General features: G+C 37.7%; 1 protein-coding gene across 2 annotated transcripts in view; it reads left to right on the top strand.

Annotated features, from left to right (window-relative positions):
- Positions 1–3437, top strand: part of LOC114473697 (transmembrane protein 132C-like) — a 237304-nt gene extending 233867 nt beyond the window's left edge. For both annotated transcript variants that reach the window (XM_028463464.1, XM_028463465.1), the window contains one exon: positions 66–3437. In XM_028463464.1, the coding sequence (XP_028319265.1) occupies positions 66–1145 (1080 nt within the window). In that variant the 3' untranslated portion in view covers positions 1146–3437. The remainder of the gene's footprint in view (positions 1–65) is intronic.
- The last annotated feature ends 13957 nt before the right edge of the window (positions 3438–17394 follow it).

The raw sequence follows: 17394 nt of genomic DNA, 5'->3' as shown, positions 1-17394 counted from the left end.
GTGTGTGTGTGTGTGTGTGTGTCTGTGTGTGTCTGTGTGTGTCTGTGTGTTTTTTTATTGTTCAGGAGTCCCTCATCAGTGCTTGGCTCCAGTTCAGTGATGGATCCATGACGCCTCTGGACAACTACAACCCAGCTTATTTTACTCTGGTTGCCTCTTCTCTGAATGAGCAGGTGGTGGCTGTGCAGCACAGCACTGCATGGAAGTGGCCCATAATTGTCGCCAAAGGTGAAGGTCAGGGGTTGCTTGTGCGTGTTGAAATGATTCCATCAGCAGCGTGTCAGAAGGGCAAGCGACGCTCTGTACTTGCCTCTGGAATGGTCAACATTAACGTGAAGTTTGGTATGTCAGAAGAGCAATTCAGACGAGGGGACAGACGGAATCGTCCTGATCCTCCACATTATGGAGGTTCCATCTCTGATATTGAAACTGGGTTAAACAACCGTGGAACCACCACCATCAGGGGCCAAGTCCCAGGGAGGCCAAACGGAAGCCGTGTATCAGCAGACAGTGGGGCAAAGGTAACAAATGAATTCTCTGGATTCTCGGACAAAGCCGACCTGCCTCGAAGCCGCAGCACTAATGACGAACTGATGTCCTCTCGGCGAGGCTTGACGGACCTTGAGATCGGCATGTACGCTCTACTGGGAGTCTTCTGTTTGGCCATCCTAGTTTTTCTCATTAACTGCATCTCTTATGCTTACAAGTACCGTAGCAAGCATCTGTCCTTAGAAGGTCCAGAGACAATGCCTCACGCCCACGACTGGGTGTGGCTTGGGCAAGATGAGGGGCTTTGTTTGCAGCAACAGCAGCAGGACGAGCTCGGCAGTACCCTAGAGGAAGGTTGCCAATTGTTAAATGGAGCAGTCCAGCGTGGAAATACTGGTGGAGGAGGATGTAGCTCAAGTGGGAGAGATCACAGGAATGAGTCACTTAACTCACCCACTACTAAAAGGAAAAGGGTGAAGTTCACCACTTTTTCAAGTGTCAAGTCCACTAATGGGTGTCCTGTACTTAGCCCATTGGCACTCGTGCAGACCAGTGAAATAAAATGGGTTTGTCCAGACATCGAACTAGGGGACTCGAAGGATATTCGGAACTACATGGAAAAGCTTAACGAGAACGCTATAAAGAACATTGCATAAGGGGTGCATGGGTGTTTTCAACAAACTAAAGACACTCACCTGAATGCCTTCAGAGAAAGGACGAATGCCAGGTAAAGGAGTGCAGAGTGATGGAAACAGACAATGCATTCTGCTGCTGTTGAATCCCTAGCAGTGCTCCAAAATGGACTCAAAAGTGGGACTTGACACCACAGCAAGGTACTGAAGGGGGATATGTGAATTTGATATGGTTGCGTAACTTATATATGTTGTTTGTCTATAATTGAGATTCTGCTTTTAACTTCCTTTTTCATAGTCACATCAACATTTCAAATTTCCCTTGAATAAATTGTTGTGTTTTATTGTTGTATTTGTTGTATTTTTGGCATTTTTAAAGATTTGCTTCATGCCATGTACCCCATCAGCAATTATAGATTTTATAAGATAAAAGTAAAACGCAATTTTGTATAATGTATATAAATATATCTATAATGTAGATTGGGAAGTAATCGAGGTATATTCATATTTTGTTAAGTGCTGTTTAGCTTTTGTTTTAATCTTTTGGTTTCATTTCCAATCAGATTCGTTTTGTCATCAAAAACAGATCAATGCATGATTCAAGAGGAGGCATGCGTGTGTGATCTGGCCTGAAAAAGTGTAGATAACATTACAGTTAGCAATGGAAACAAGTTATTTTATTATCGCAGTTCTTCATTGCTGTTGGGTTTAGATTAGTGTTTTGCGTTGGATTACATGTGTTTGTATTGGTTTTAAGAATTTTATTCACCCCGATATTTTTCCTTATTTTTGTTGTCATTCATGCAAAACCCTCAATCGATCAAATCAATCCCACACATCACACAAAGTACATTTTTATATACCACCGGATTTAAACATCACTGTGTTGTGATTACAAAAAAAAAACCTGCTAATCTGAAGACAAAAAAAAACCTACTCACTGCTATAAAGAGTTTCAAACACAACCACCTGAACAGTGTATTATCTTTTGTCTTCATTGAACTGTTTTTCTAACATTTGTCTGAAAGAATTTGATTAAAAGTCTGAATTTCATGACGGCAAAAAAAAATAATAAACACATTCTACTGCTCAACCATGTGAACACAACTGTTTGGAAAAGTTCATACAACATTTATTGATATAATAGAGAAATAAAAACAATTTCTCTCCTCTGGCAGAGTTTTAAAAAATACATATATATAGAATTTTCTACTATATGTTTTCAAATTGGCTGCTGTATCAATTAAAAGTGAAGGTGATTCTTCTTTGTTTGGGGATTGAGTGATTTCTTTTTAATTCATTGTCCGCATTCTACCATCATCCGCTGCACATTTACCTTTACTTACTGTATCTGACAGCTTTATATCAGTTGCGATACAGTGGCCTTAACAAATCATATTGAAGTACTTGCTACAGTTATGAATGGTCAGCTGCCAACTGTAGTAAGAGGCTCAGGCTGTGTCTGAAATGGCGCACTACGCATAGTGGTCCTAATTCGATGGTCTGCACAGATTATGGCCACCAGAAATACCCAGATGTACACTATGGCTGAGTTCGTAATGGTGCACTGTATGCACTATTCGCATGAAGTGTACATGGTGGGCACACTACGCCCCATGATGCATTGCGAGTGGTTACAGCCAATACGGTGGATGCCGGTCCAAGCCAACATTCGGAGGGATGAAGATATAAATGTAAGTTTCTGGTGTTTTTTATTGATTCTATTTATTATGATAATAATATATACAGTACAAATAATCAGGCACCGTTTACAGTTTTAGAGATAAGGGGGATGTTACCAGTGAATGTAAAACATTGGTCGTGGGACCGGCTTCAAGCTAAAAATAAGTAATTTTTAACGCGTTAGCAAATAAGGTTCTTGTTTTGAAGTTAACCGGAAGTTCTGTCAGTAGGACAATAGAGGATCTCCGGAATGTCGACATAAAATGTGTTTTTGCGAGTTTTATGGATCAAATGTGCACATGTTGATATTCTACTTGGTCACTTTCTCACTTAAGATGTTTTCAGACCTTACAAAGGTGGGGAATTAACGGGGATATTTTTTACTCCGGGTGCTTCCGTTTTTTGTCGTTGTACTTTCGCAGTGCATCATGGGATACTTGGAAGTGAACTTCGGTGGGAAGTAGACCCTAATTTGGAGTGGGTAGTATCGAGGGCTTGTAGTGTGTAGAGCGCCATTTCGGACACAGCCTCAGTTTTGCTCTCCTCCCCTCAATCTAAGTCACAGTTAAACTTAAGTTTGAGCTTAAGTGGGCCACGGATTTTAGGTGGAAAAAAGAGCTAATTCAACATTAATGTACCCTGGTTTGCACTTCCTCTTATAAATGATTAAGTATGAGAGTATATCAGTCCCTGCAGGATCTTCCCTTAAATTTCCCTGCTTTTGGGAATTTGGGGAAATTTCATGAAATAATTTGCAGAAAATTGACCAGATTTTGGAGAAATTTAGATTTCTTTCAACAACATGTGATAAAAAAAAAACTGTAAAACTGATCTCTGCAAATATTGTGGATTGTAATTGAATTTTTGTATTTGGAGGGGCTGAGATATCTACAACTGAATGTAGTTAGTAATTTGCAAAATGTTTCATGTTTTTTTTCTATAATTTTCACTTTCTCAAGCAGGCCCAATTAGATGCTCTGAACTAAAGGGCCAGATTTGGCCCCCAGGCCTTGAGTTTGACACGTGATCTAAGTCATCATTGTATTCATAGTCATTGATCAAACAGTAAGTGTTATTAGCCATATTTATTGTCAAAACTGCAGAGAAGTTTCCTAATTTATCGCTATTGCAACATGGAGGCTATTATTATTGGACGATACTGCAAAAATAGATAAAGCTCAGGTACGTGAAGATTTTTAATCAATTTCAAAAGAGATGTCTTCAGGTTTCATTTATTAATGATACCAATAATTGAAAAAAACTACAGAACAGACACGTAAATGACACTAATACAGTCTTTAGTGCAATGCCTTCCCTGAATCCAAAGAGCAAACGCACATGTTGAAGAGTTAGGGTGATTTCAATTAAGTGCATTTAATCATGCAATACCAAATTGCAGTTGGCATTCTATTAATAAAGTTAAATGAAATTTAAGAGCTGCATGTCAGTGCCAACTCACAGCAGAGCAATAAGGAGACAGAGCAAAGTAATGAACCCAGCGATAGGAGCTTTGTCTGCACATACACAACCAGCGTGTGGAGGGAGTTGTGCGTCGAACACAGAGAATGAAACTCAGACTTAAGTATCAATCCCATCACACCAGTATCAATCAATACCACTATCACAGGTGGGAACAAAATATCCATATTTAGTAACGATCCTGCCAGAAGAGACCATCATCCCAGGAAATTGGTACTGATGGGAATTAATTTTGGAGAAAATGAAGCACTATATTGGCCTTTGATTTAATTTGACTGGAGAAACGACTCCAATGGTTACCTATCCGAAAGTAAAGTGCCTTCAAATTGTTCACAGAAATGAAGTTAGGCTTAATAAACACAATCAAAAATGTAATTATGATAGAAATACCTACAAGTGTGAGTGAAGACATACAATTAGCTGCTAAAAGTGCTCTGAGCTACAGAGCCAAGTGAGACGCAGGACAAAATCAGTGGGAGTAAAATTGATTTACACACACACACACACACACACACACACACACACACACACACACACACACACACACACACACACACACACACACACACACACACACACACACACACACACACACACACACACACACACACACACACACACACACACACACACACACACACACACACGTAAAAGGGCAACCTAATTAGGGACACTTAGTTCAGTGTTATTACATGTTAATGTGGCATTTCCTTCACTGTTTGTCTTAAACTTTTCTGATATAATTTGCAAGATCACTAAACTACTTTCACATTTTTTGCAACATTTAATTTTCTTTTTAATCTGTTTTTATCAAAAATAAGTTATTACACGTTGCAAAAGGAAACCTTTTCTTCTCTTTACTGCAGATACAAAACAAATACTATTTCTAAGCCACTTTGAAGATCTCTCAGAAATTATTTTTCACTCATGGGTCACAGTCTTACAAATCTGTAATTGGGTTACAATGCAAAAGATCGACGTTGGCGACACACGATAAATAATGAGAATCCATTTTTTGATAGGGTAAGTGGAAAAAGTAGCACTTTTTACCCTAATTGATGACAAAAGGTGAAAAGGAAATACATTTTAAAGACTTTTTGTATAAAAATGACAAATCACTGAAGTCCACACTTAGAGTCTGACTGTTCTGCTTTATTTCCTGTAATTATAACTCTTGTAATCCCAACATTCCACTTCATTGTGTTTATCCTCACCTTTTAGTTTGTTATTTCTGTACCTAACCCTGTAAATTACCGACCTAATACAAATAAATCACAGTTCTCTGTTTTTATTCTTACTTTATCAAAGAAATAAAGTTCTCTACTTGTTTGTTCCTTCCTGAGATTTCGCTGAGTTGGTTGGTCGTGTCCTCCACACTGAGGTTCCAGATCGTGTTTCTGCTGACACAGATATCTGTCAGTATCCACTCAGGCCCACTGAGGCACTGACACTTCCCGTCAGCTCTAATGGGACAGCATCCTCTTAGCATCACAAACTTTCTGCACTGACATTCACACTGAAAATGCATCTTGTTTTACAAGTCTTTCACCGTTCCTTCTACTTTATTTAAAATAAGAGAAGAAGAACAAAAGGAAGTTGTGTTTTAAGTAGTGCTTGGATTCATTGAACAAATAAATCCATATTTTTTATCAGTTTAAATACATTTTCTTATGTAGTTTAGGAATTGTCATGGCAGCATAAAGAAGAATATTCTACAGTGAGTGACAAACTTTCCAAGTTTGTACATTCCCATTCAGACTGCATCTATTCGTTCATCCATGTTTTATACCAGAGATGGGCAATTTTTATCACAGTGAGGGCCATGATATCAACATTCATGTCAGCATTTAGAATAATACCAATCTGAGTATTAATACAGGGAACGCTAAGCGTTTTAGTCTGTTTTTGCTTTCATTTTGTATATTTTTCTTTTCTTTTTGTGTTTGCTGTGTGTGTGATCGGAGTCATTTTGTGTATTTCTGTGTTCCTTTGGTGCCATTGTTTGTACTTTTTTGTATTTTTGTTGATCTTTTGTACAATGTTTTGTAATTTTCTGTATATTTGCAGTTTTGTCTGTTTTCGGGATCATTTTGTGCATTGACTTTAGGGGCCACACAAAATTAAACCGAGGGCCGCATGTGGCACCCTGGATCATTTCCAAGACCTTATCAAAATGTGTTGCTCAAGCATCACAAAAGTGTCTTTGTGTTCGGACAAGTTGAGCAAAGAAGCAACCAACAAAACAAGCAAATGCCTTACATTTGTAGCCAGTAAAATTTGAAAGGGAACGTGTATAATTTAGAGATGCCAACTTTTATTACAGTGGGAGCCACAAAATTGTCCAATCCAAGGGCCACATTATTGTTATTGATTTTATCATTTAGAATAATGATCAATCTTACCATCAATAAAGAACAAAAAACAAATGGTTTTGAGTATTTTTGTTATGTTTTTGGATTAATTTGATGTATTTTTGTTGTCATTTTGTACGTTTCTGTTGTTTTATTTTCAAATATATTTTATTGAGCAAGAAATTCATACATACATTTAACAATACACTGTATATCAGGCTCGTTTTTATAGTTATTACAATGTGCAAGCAATTCTGGAGTTATCTAAAGCTCAAATATAATGATAGGCACAGAAGTCATATTTAAATGAGATAACTAAGAAGAAAGTGCAACAACATGCAACGTAAAGAACAGAGAGCAAACAGAATACAGACAAAACTAAAACTGAAAATAAAAGCTAGAAACCTGCCCACCCAACCCCTACCCCCCACAACCCTTAGAGACCTTCACTCTACTCTGTATCTGGTCATTTTATTGAATTGTTGAAGTCTATCCTTCAGAACATTTCTTATTGTCTTCAAATGGAGACTGTTAGTTAGCATTCCTAACCACATCTTGGATGTAGCTACAGTTGCGCTTTTCCACAAAGTAAGAACTAATTTTTTTAGCTGTGATGAGACAATAAGATAGGAAGTGTCGCTGCGTTGCACTCAGCTCTCTAGAGATCAGAGATGTTCCCAGAATAATGAGCAGAGGCTCTGGTTAAATTAAGTATTCATGACTTCAGGCATCATTTTGCAGATATCAATCCAGAGAGAATTCATCTTTGGGCACAGAACAAAATTATGAAGAAGAGTAGCCACAGAAGACTGGCACCTATCACATTTAGGCGATACCTCAGGGTAGATTTTGTTTAGTTTTTCTTTCGAGTAGTGGAGCCTGTGTGATTTCATATTGGATGAGACAATGTCATACATTATTTGAACAAGTATGTATACTTTCAAGGCTTTTCTTCCATAAATATTCTGAAATGTATTCACCAAACTCTTCTTCCCACTTACAGCTCATTGATAAAATGGTATTATACTGTAGATATGAGATATCAGCTTCACTTCATATGGGGACAGTTTTAGACAGTCATCTATTTTCGACAATGTTAATGTCTTAGACTCTTGAGTGTTTCCGTATATAATCTCTAACTTGTAGATAACAGAAAAACATGTTATTCTCAAGTCCATGCTTCCGCTGTAATTGTGTAAATGAAGCAAATATGCCTCCGACAGTGTCGGCGTCACGAGGGGGCATTCGCTGGCCATGCCCCCCCCCACCCGACTGACCTACTGTGCTCCTGGCAACACTTTAGTTTAGGGAACACCTATTAACTATGATTAGTTGCTTATTAGCATTACAAACATATTGTCTCTTAATTAGTCATCATTACGTACTTATTAATGCCTATCATACACTTAATGGCAGTCTCGCAGTCCGAAAAGGGTTAGGGTTAGCATATTGAGATCATAATTCATATACAACAATTTCCTTACTTACTATTAATAAGTAATAATTCTGAGGTAATTGAGCGAAAACTCTTAGTTAATGCTTACTGGTTGTATAATAAGGCCATGCAGAATAAGGCATTAGTAAGTACCTAATGACTAATTATGAGTCAATTAGTTACTAATTTGCATACCAATAAGCAACTAATTAATGGTTAATAGGTGTTCCCTAAACTAAAGTGTTACCGCTCGGTCAAGAGATCTGATTGGCTATCGCAACTGACTACTCACCCTGACAGCACGGACGGAGCCTACTCTGTTGATTCATGTGACATCACTCACATTGCTGTATGGCGAGAGCCAGAGCCGTATAGAGATATTGATGTAGAGCACTGAATTCAGATGGAGGGCAGGAAGTGAAGTATAGCTTGGAAATCTGCTGTCTGAAATAATCAAAATGCCCATGCTTTGTGTAGTTTACGGCTGCTCCAATCGTTCTAATCGAGTCAGTGCGGAGCGTTCTTGTGCCCCCCGCAGTTTTCTTAATGCCCCCCATTTAATACTGGCTGGCGCCGACTCTGGCTTCCTATGTACAGGTCTCCCACACAGTGGATGCCCTTTACACTCCACATATGAAAGATTCCATCAAGATTAGAGGAAGCTAATAGGAAGGGCAAAAGATATGTCATTAAGATCAAGATTAGACTTGATTTGCTTCTAGGTATGAATCATATTGTGTATAACAGGGTTGTTACTATAAAGTGCTTCATTGGTCTTAGTTGGAGCTAGTAGGATCTATGGAATATGGATAACAGTCTTCTCGCTCCAACTTCAGCCAGTCAGACGATGGTACTGATGTATCTAACCAAAAGGTAAATGTTATTATAACTGAAGCCCAATGGTAGAGCAAAAAAAATGGGAGCGCAAATACTCCAATTCCGTTGTTGTTTTGTGTGTTTTAGTTGTCAAAGTATATACATTTTTGTGCTATTTATTTTTAGTCGTCTTTGGAAACTCTCAGAAAAAATCTATTCAAACTACCACTGTCACGTTTTTTGGTTGTTTTTTTTTTACATTCATTTGATTTTTTCTTTTTCCTTTCTTATTTTATGAACAACGTTATAAAATAAACCTGCAACATGTTCCTTCTCCGCGATTATTCAATGGTTGACATACACCTAACAATGGTTGAGATGAAAACCTGTGGCTTTCCACTAAACAAACATAAATGTGCCATTTAGAATTTTAAAGAAAAAAGATATTTTAAATGTGTTGGACAAATAAATATGTTAATGCCTTTCAGGTTTGGTCCAAGCTCAGACAAAAAAATGCAGTCGATACTCTCTCTAATGCACTACAATGACATTTACAAGTGTTAGAAAAACTTCATGGTCTGTGATTTGCAGACAGCCAAAAAATGACATCATGACCCAGTCCGCCTCTTTGTAAATGGCGTTATGCAAGCTGTGACTGTTTCATGAGTGATGGGTGTGTCAGGAGTCTGGATGGAAAACGAGGCTTAAGAGAAACGTGCGTAACTTCATGCAAGTACAAAATCTGCTTGGTGAATAGGACCCCTTGTGAGTTTTTGCCTATATTTGTTGTCATTTTGATTCTTTTTGTTTTCCTTTTGTTTATAAATCTTGTTCTTTTGTCTATTTGTTGGAGAATTTTTTTTGTATGTTTTTGAAAGACATTTTTGTTGTTTTTTATGTATTTTTTTGTCATTCATGTATTGTTGGAGTCACTGGGAGTGGGGGTTGCACAAAATTAGAACAGGGGCCCTATGTGGTCCCTGGAGCGCCAATTCCTTGTGTCTGTTTTAAATAATATGAATCAGATAAATGTGGTTTTAGATGATTTTAAAACAAATCTACAGCATCAGAGTATAACAACATTTAACTTGCAAACTGCTTGTAGCCTTACAATGCACTACTACACTATTATCTTATTATTATTATTGTATTTTTATTTTATTTCGTTATTATAATTATTATTACTATTATTATTATTATCTTGTTATTTTATTTAGTTTGCACATATTAGCCTAACTACTCTTGTATTTATGTTTATACTTCTTTTTTATTTATTTTTCTTTATTCTAGTTGATTGTTATTACTTAATGTTACACTATCTGAGAGAGCACAGGTCACCAAGACAAATTCCTCGTGTGTATTCATACACTCTTGGTCAATAAAGTTGATTCTGATTCTGATATGAAAAGCATCCCAGATTGGTGGACAGAAGGACAGGTGAGCTTTTCCAGTCATTAGAAATGTGTTGCATGCATCTCTCCTCAGTCCTTGATGCTTTTTTATACAGGCAGAGGTTTATTCATTATTACTTAATACACAGTTTTATAGTCCAGCTATATTTGCTAGTGCTAGGAAAATAGCAGTGTGGGTGAGTGGGTGTTAATTTTACACAATATCCACATTATGATCATATTTGCATGCAAGAATGTGAATAAATCATGTCTAGTCATGGTATTGATTCATTTATTGTGTTGACATTAAACCACAAGAAGTGTTTGACCTGGCGCTGGCATATGTACTCTGTTATTGTTATTGTTTTAAACTGTAAAAGGTGAAGCACTTTGTGACCCTGATCTGTGAAAAGATATAGATATAGATACATTACATTACTTACTTTTTTACTTACTTACATGGAAAAATGTAAGTAATGGCATTGTAAGTGACTTGGTGCGACACTGAAAAACAAACCAAAAACTCATTATAGAAATTTCAGTCATGTGCAGTTGATCGCCGAAAAATCCCTGTTGTGATGGCCTTTTTGAGCTCAAACAGAATCCTGGACTGCAGCTGTGAGACGTCCCTTATTCTGAACTTCTACTCTCTTCTGGAATTATCATTTCGTACTTATTTTTATCTCCACTGGTATTTTTGTTTTTAGGTCTTTGTTTTGCAGCACCCTTGGGGGAATGTGTATTCTTGTCCCCGAAGTGATAATGATAACTTTCGTGCTAGTTTCTTTGTTCTCCAGCACAATGCCACTGTCAGTCCATTCCAAGAAAATTGCTGTTGGAGGTAGATGCAGAGAAGGTTCATAGATAAGTAAAGCAGTGGCTGTTCACGTAATTGCATTATTGAGCCACAAAGTGTGATATGTTGAACACTAGCAAAACAGGATGTTGTGATGATGCAAGAAAACAGCACAGTCAGCGCGTGAGCTTGTCTGGAAAATTTCAATACATCTGAGCGCTAAAGTGTTTTCTGAGCAGAGTTGACGGGACACGTAAGTGTGTTTGATGTTACGTGGACACTGTATTTACGTGTCTCCAGTGGTGGAGCAGAAATTTTAAAAGTGAGGTTGTTCGAAGGGTAGGGCAACAGTCGACTCCAAATTTAGTTTACTAAATTAATTTACTTAAACCATTATAAAGCTGTTATTACGTCAATGACACTCAACATGTGGCTCTTTATGTCTTAGTTATAATTATTGTTCCCACTGAAAACCATAAAAGGGGAAACTTTTTAACTGATTTTTTCCTTCCGTTGTCCCATTTTTGCCCAATTTAAAAATAATAATATTTTTTTTTTTCAGATTTTAGCTTTCTTTTGCCAATAAATATCTCTTTCCAAACTTTTGTCTTTTTTTGCTGGTTCATTTTTACATTTTTATCAATTATTTAAGCATTTTTTGTCACTTTTCATCCAAATAAGCTACCTTTTGCCCAATAAATAACAATTCTTTCCTTTTTACCCTACATTGTGCCTCTTTTTGTTCCACATTTTTGCCCTTTTTCACTATTATTTGCCACATTTTGCTCATTTAAGCTACCTTTTGCCATTACATACAACCTCTTTTCTCTTTAATAAAAAATGTTAAATAAAGATATGGTAATATGATGATAATATAGCAATGCTAATAATACAATGATAATAAAAAATATGATAATATGGCAACGCTAATAATACAATGGGAATACCAGTAACTATAATGTAAAATATTAATAATTAAAAAGGAGTTTAAAAATATAATGATCATTATAATAATGCCAATAACATTAATACAGTAGTACAATTATTTAATAATAATAATGGCAATAACAAAATAGCAGAGAATCCAGTAACTGTAATACAATAATAAACATAAAATAAATATATAATAAATAAAACAGCGTGTGCGATTTCCCCGGTTTAATTCTATGGGATATGAACATGATAAATGTGTTTGTTGTTGTTTTTTAACTCACGTCTATATTTTTTTTGTTTGGTGCATTTTTCTGTAATGTATGTTTTTTGAAGTCAATATGTGTATTTGTGTATCTTTCTGTTTTAGTATATTTAAATAAATAAATAAATAAATACGTATGTGTTTGAGACGCTGATAACCAAACTCCATAGACATTGTAGCGCCAATCAGAAAAACAACCAAACTGCGCAAAACAAAATGTAAAGCTCCAAACTACATGAGTGAGTAAGTAATTTAAAGTATTATGTACAATTCGGCTGTCTTTTTTTAAAAATCAAAAATATTTTTTACCTTCGAACCGAGTGGTGACAGCTTAGCTTCCATGCACAGCATGACACAGAATCCGCAGTTTTCCAGATGGAGAATTGAACAGGTTGAGGTCAATATCGACTCTAGTGAAACAGCGCGTTATTGAACAGCAGTTATTTGGTTTAAACAATGGGAAACGTGTCTGTAGAAGACTCACCAGTGGCTGACGGTTTCAAATCATCTATTCAGAGAGCTCCCGTGTCTGAGAAGCTAACAATAGCATTGCACAGGAGGAAGTGGAGTCTGCCGTGGCTCACACACACGAACATCAGTGACTAACATCAGGCCCAATAAGTGAGACTTAAGAGCTTTACTAGTTTATCAGTGCAAGCACGGCTGCTCAAACGTTCCTCTCCGGTATAAAACTATCTTCTTCTCTCTCACTAGTGTTTATAGTCCGTGTCTGCTTGGCTGTGTGCACACGTGACTCTTGCTCGTGTGAGGAAATAGATGTAGATGGTGCGCTAGCGCCCCCTCACACCCGGAGGTCAAAAGTTGAATAGGTTTCATTTCGGGGCCATCCAGAAGTGAAATAAAATTAAAATAAACATTTGGAAATGACCAAATGACTCCAAAATAACAGACACACACACTCTGGGTATTTGGAACCCGTCGACCGAGTTTCAGGTCGAACTGGCACCGCGTCGGGGAGATATTTGCTCCACACACACACACACACACACACACACACACACACACACACACACACACAGACCTTCCTTGAATTATAGTATAGATAGCACTAATTACAACAAAAGTCATCTCAAAGCGCTAACACAATTCAGTCAGTCTAACTGGACCGTTTTCAACAATGAATCCCTCTGTAAAAAGTGAGTGGGATGAATGTGGTCCCGCATCCCACACGGGTGAGACGCGCCTGCGCGTCGCCCTCGATCAACATGGACCGCTCGTTTCACAGAGATTCTCTTTATTACATCACGACTGTACTTGGTCCGCATTATAAAGATCATTAATTGAATAGAATTAAACCAGCACTCCCAAGCAATGATGCACGCCGCAATCAAAGCACACAGAGCATGTGTCTCCGAGACGCACACGCTCTGTGACTTCAATGCACTTAATGTTTTAAGGAGAGAACGGATTTAATTTGACTCTCTTCCAGCTGCCCAGTTATTGGCGTGTACAATATTATTTAATGCATGAGTGGGGTCAAGCTTAACATTTTATTTTTATTCTATATTTTTGCAACATTTGAATGTCAGTGCTAAATAAATATTTTCAGATATTAATTGATTCATTCTTTGAAACATTAATATTAATTTATACACTTACAGTGTTTGAACTTTAGGTTAGTACACATTCAAAGCCATAAATGCAATGGGGCCAATCATTTGCGTAATAACTTCTTTCTGTGTTTCTGTTTTCGACGTCGGTTTTCTCATTTTCGGTTTTGAGTTTCGGCCAATCATTTTCATTTTGGTGCATCTCTATTGAACACTCTAGCTTGAAGTCCCAATGTAATAAATCATTGGGGTTGTAGGGTAACATTAAGCACAGGCTCAACTACAAAAATCTGCTTGACTGGCTATAGATCTGTTTTTAGCGGAAAAAGACGTCACGATGTTGAGATGTGCATTCGATGAGCAGGATGATCGCTACATTAGGATTCAAGCACAGATGATCGATTCATAATCATGGTCTCTTGGATCTAGACTCAATTTGGAGGAAGCACCTAAATCAAACTGGGTAAATTACTGTTTTAATTAGGTCAAATACTAAAGATCACACAGACTTTCTGTTTCTAGAACACCCAGTGAATGACTATTAGCGAGGAAAAGCACTAATCTGCCAAACAAGTATGGCCCCCGACTAATTAAATTGTTCTGATTATCTGACTGCAAATGCTTCTGCCAGTGGGTAGAACAAAAATGAAGCAAGCAGTGAATAGTTGTCAAGGAAGATAGTGTTTCAATATTTGAAATAATGCATTAAGTGTATCAGCAATGTTGAAAACTTTAATCCTATGAAAAATGTTCTGACTTGTCACATATTGGCCGCGAGGCAGGCTGTACCCTGGACAGGACGTCAGTGTGTGACAGGGTTAGCACACAGAGACAGATAATTACATTTACACACTCATTCTCTCCTACTGGCTTTAGTCAGTCTAATTAAACTAGCATCCATATGTTAGGAATGTTAGAGGAAGCCATAGCACCCACAGAAAATCCATGCAAACTCGGCACAGTCCCAAGTTGCTCAATGCTGGAATCTAACCGAGCACCCAGATCTTTTTTTAAATATTACTTTAATCGAGTATAGAAAGAAGAAAATCTGATCATGGAAAACATAAAAAAACATTTATTTACAAATAATAATAGAAGACTAATGAATTTTCCAAACCAAAGATTAAATATCTAAATAATGCAGGTAGTTTTCATCTTCTCCACAAAATAGATCAGGGGTACTACCAATTATTCTCCAATAAATCATTTTTGGAGGATATAATTTATGCGCTAGGCGGTTTTCTCTGCTGGTCCAACACCCAGATATATGAGAGGCGTGTAAACGATGATCAGCACATTTCAAGCAGTGTACCGCTGTAACGCCCCAGCAAACGGAACAAGCTGAAAGACGTGTCTGCGGTTCTGTTTTTGAAGCAGTTCCTTTTATGATACTTTACCACAAGTCGGAGCCCAGATTGAATGAAGAAAAAGTACCACAGACGACTCACAAATGAGCATTTGCATCAGCGTCTCTGCCTGACCACCACACCAAGTGTGCCAAAGTGTGGCAAGAGACACAAGATGCCATCTCTCTCATTAAGCAGCAGTGGTTTATTAAAACAGTTTGGCATTTTGATATATTTGTTAAACTGAAATGGATGTTTTTGTTTTATAGGATATAATGGCACTTTATTCTAATAAATATATTATGTATATATATATATCAGAAATCAGAAATCAGAAATGTTTTATTGGCCAAGTACAGTTTTTAAGACAGCACAAGGAATTTGACTTGGTAGTCGGTACACGAAACAAAAAACAAAGAAACAAGCCAGCAACAATAATATATACAGTATATATATAATTTGCTAGAGTTGATTTAAATGGTTGTCTTTAAAGTACCTTTCCTTCACTGCAGTTCATTCAAGTTCCTTGAGCACCTGCATTGAGTAGAACTTTGTGCCCTCAGCGTGTAACCATGTTATAAAAAGCCTCTGCAGTTAATACCTTACAAAGAATAAAAGGAGTAGGTGAATCAGGTGATTGTGTGAGAGGACAGGAGGCCCACACACTGTCAAGCTTGTTTTCACTTCATCTCAGCCCAGCGATTTATCAAATTATAGCCTGGTTTCTGTGGCTGACAGGGGAGATTAACAGTACACATAGAAGAAGAGGGGTTTTTAACTGAAACCCCTCGTGTTACCCTCTAATCAATGAAGCATCCTCTGCAACCTTGCTTTGGTTTTCTCTTCTGCTGCCTGTCTTCCTCACAGCCAAATCCTGGAAAAAAGACTGATGTGAATCCTGAGAGCGTATTTGACGTGCCCGTGTTTGGGTGTACCCATCTGTGTTTCAAAGCAGCTCTGCATGTACAAGTGGATGTGTTGTCTTGTGATTGTGCTTTGGTGAGGTGAGATGTAACGTGGGAAAGCTCTGCATGGCAGCTCCATTATCTGAGTTGTATCAACCTGTCTGTTTGTGCAGGCTTCCTTTCTTTGAGCGTATTTTTCTATTCAAACATTTATTTGTTGCCCTGACATAAAGTCTCCAGCTCTGTCAGTACGGTGTCTTATTTTACTGATACATCTGCAGTAATACTTTACAATCTGAAGTGATTCACTTTTTACAGTAGCAGAAAAATTAGACCTTGTTTTAACATTATAGCTGATGGTAAAGCTGGTGATGGTAAAGCTTCTACTGAAAAACAAGAAAAGTCCGGGTACAAAGCTTGTGGATAAACGTCTTCGTGACCGCAACAAGATCCATCTCGGAGCTGCTTTTCAAAGGTGGAGGGAGTTGCTGCTTTTGAAAGGATTCCGAATGAACCAAGATTTGGCAACATTTCTCATGGACAGGTAATAAACATGTTTAATCAAAAGTTAGGGCACTCTGACAACAAATGTGTCGTTTTTGTAGTTATGCGACTTTGTTATGTTTTGCAATGCGCGTGCACTAATGTAGAGGCGTGGCTTCTGGTAGATTGGCAGAGGCAGGGGAGAGACTAGAGCTGTTGACGGCGGGACATCAAGACGTTCTCTCAGAAACTCCGGATAGCAGCTTTAAAGGTCAAGTATTATGCTATTGTTCACCCATCTCCAATTGTTCTAAGAACCCCAACAACATAGTATTTGAGGTTTATCATCCCAAACTCGCCTGTTTTCTGGAGTTTTAGCCTTCTGAAAAGTCACTTTCCGACCATTCCTAAAAACAAGCTGTTTTTGGGCCTTCATGCATATGTATGAGAAGATGTAAACATTCAGCGTGTGTGTTTATCACAGCAGCAGGAGAGTAAATCATTAACAGCTGCCTTCTTCTCTTCCTCACTTCTTCTGACCACAGAAATAGTCCATTTAAGATGATGGTCCATTGTTTTATAACATCGCTGCGTCGCATTGGGTCACAAACACCTCAGATCATCCCATAAAGGCGATAGTAGGTGATATAACAGCTGCTAAAAATGAAACTGATTTTGAGTGCCCATGGATTGTCTTTAAACTGAACGTAAAGATATTAACTGTAATATTAACTGTAATATCAACCTGCCTTTACTATGTTTGTTTTATCTGTGAGGTAGTTTGAGAGGAAGGAGCTCACATTCTTATAGGGTAGGAGGCGC

The sequence above is a fragment of the Gouania willdenowi genome, chromosome 12 (assembly GCF_900634775.1).
Source record: "Gouania willdenowi chromosome 12, fGouWil2.1, whole genome shotgun sequence".
Lineage (NCBI taxonomy): Eukaryota > Metazoa > Chordata > Actinopteri > Blenniiformes > Gobiesocidae > Gouania > Gouania willdenowi.
Note: the sequence above shows the minus strand (reverse complement) of the source record. Positions and strands in the feature narration are given on the sequence as shown.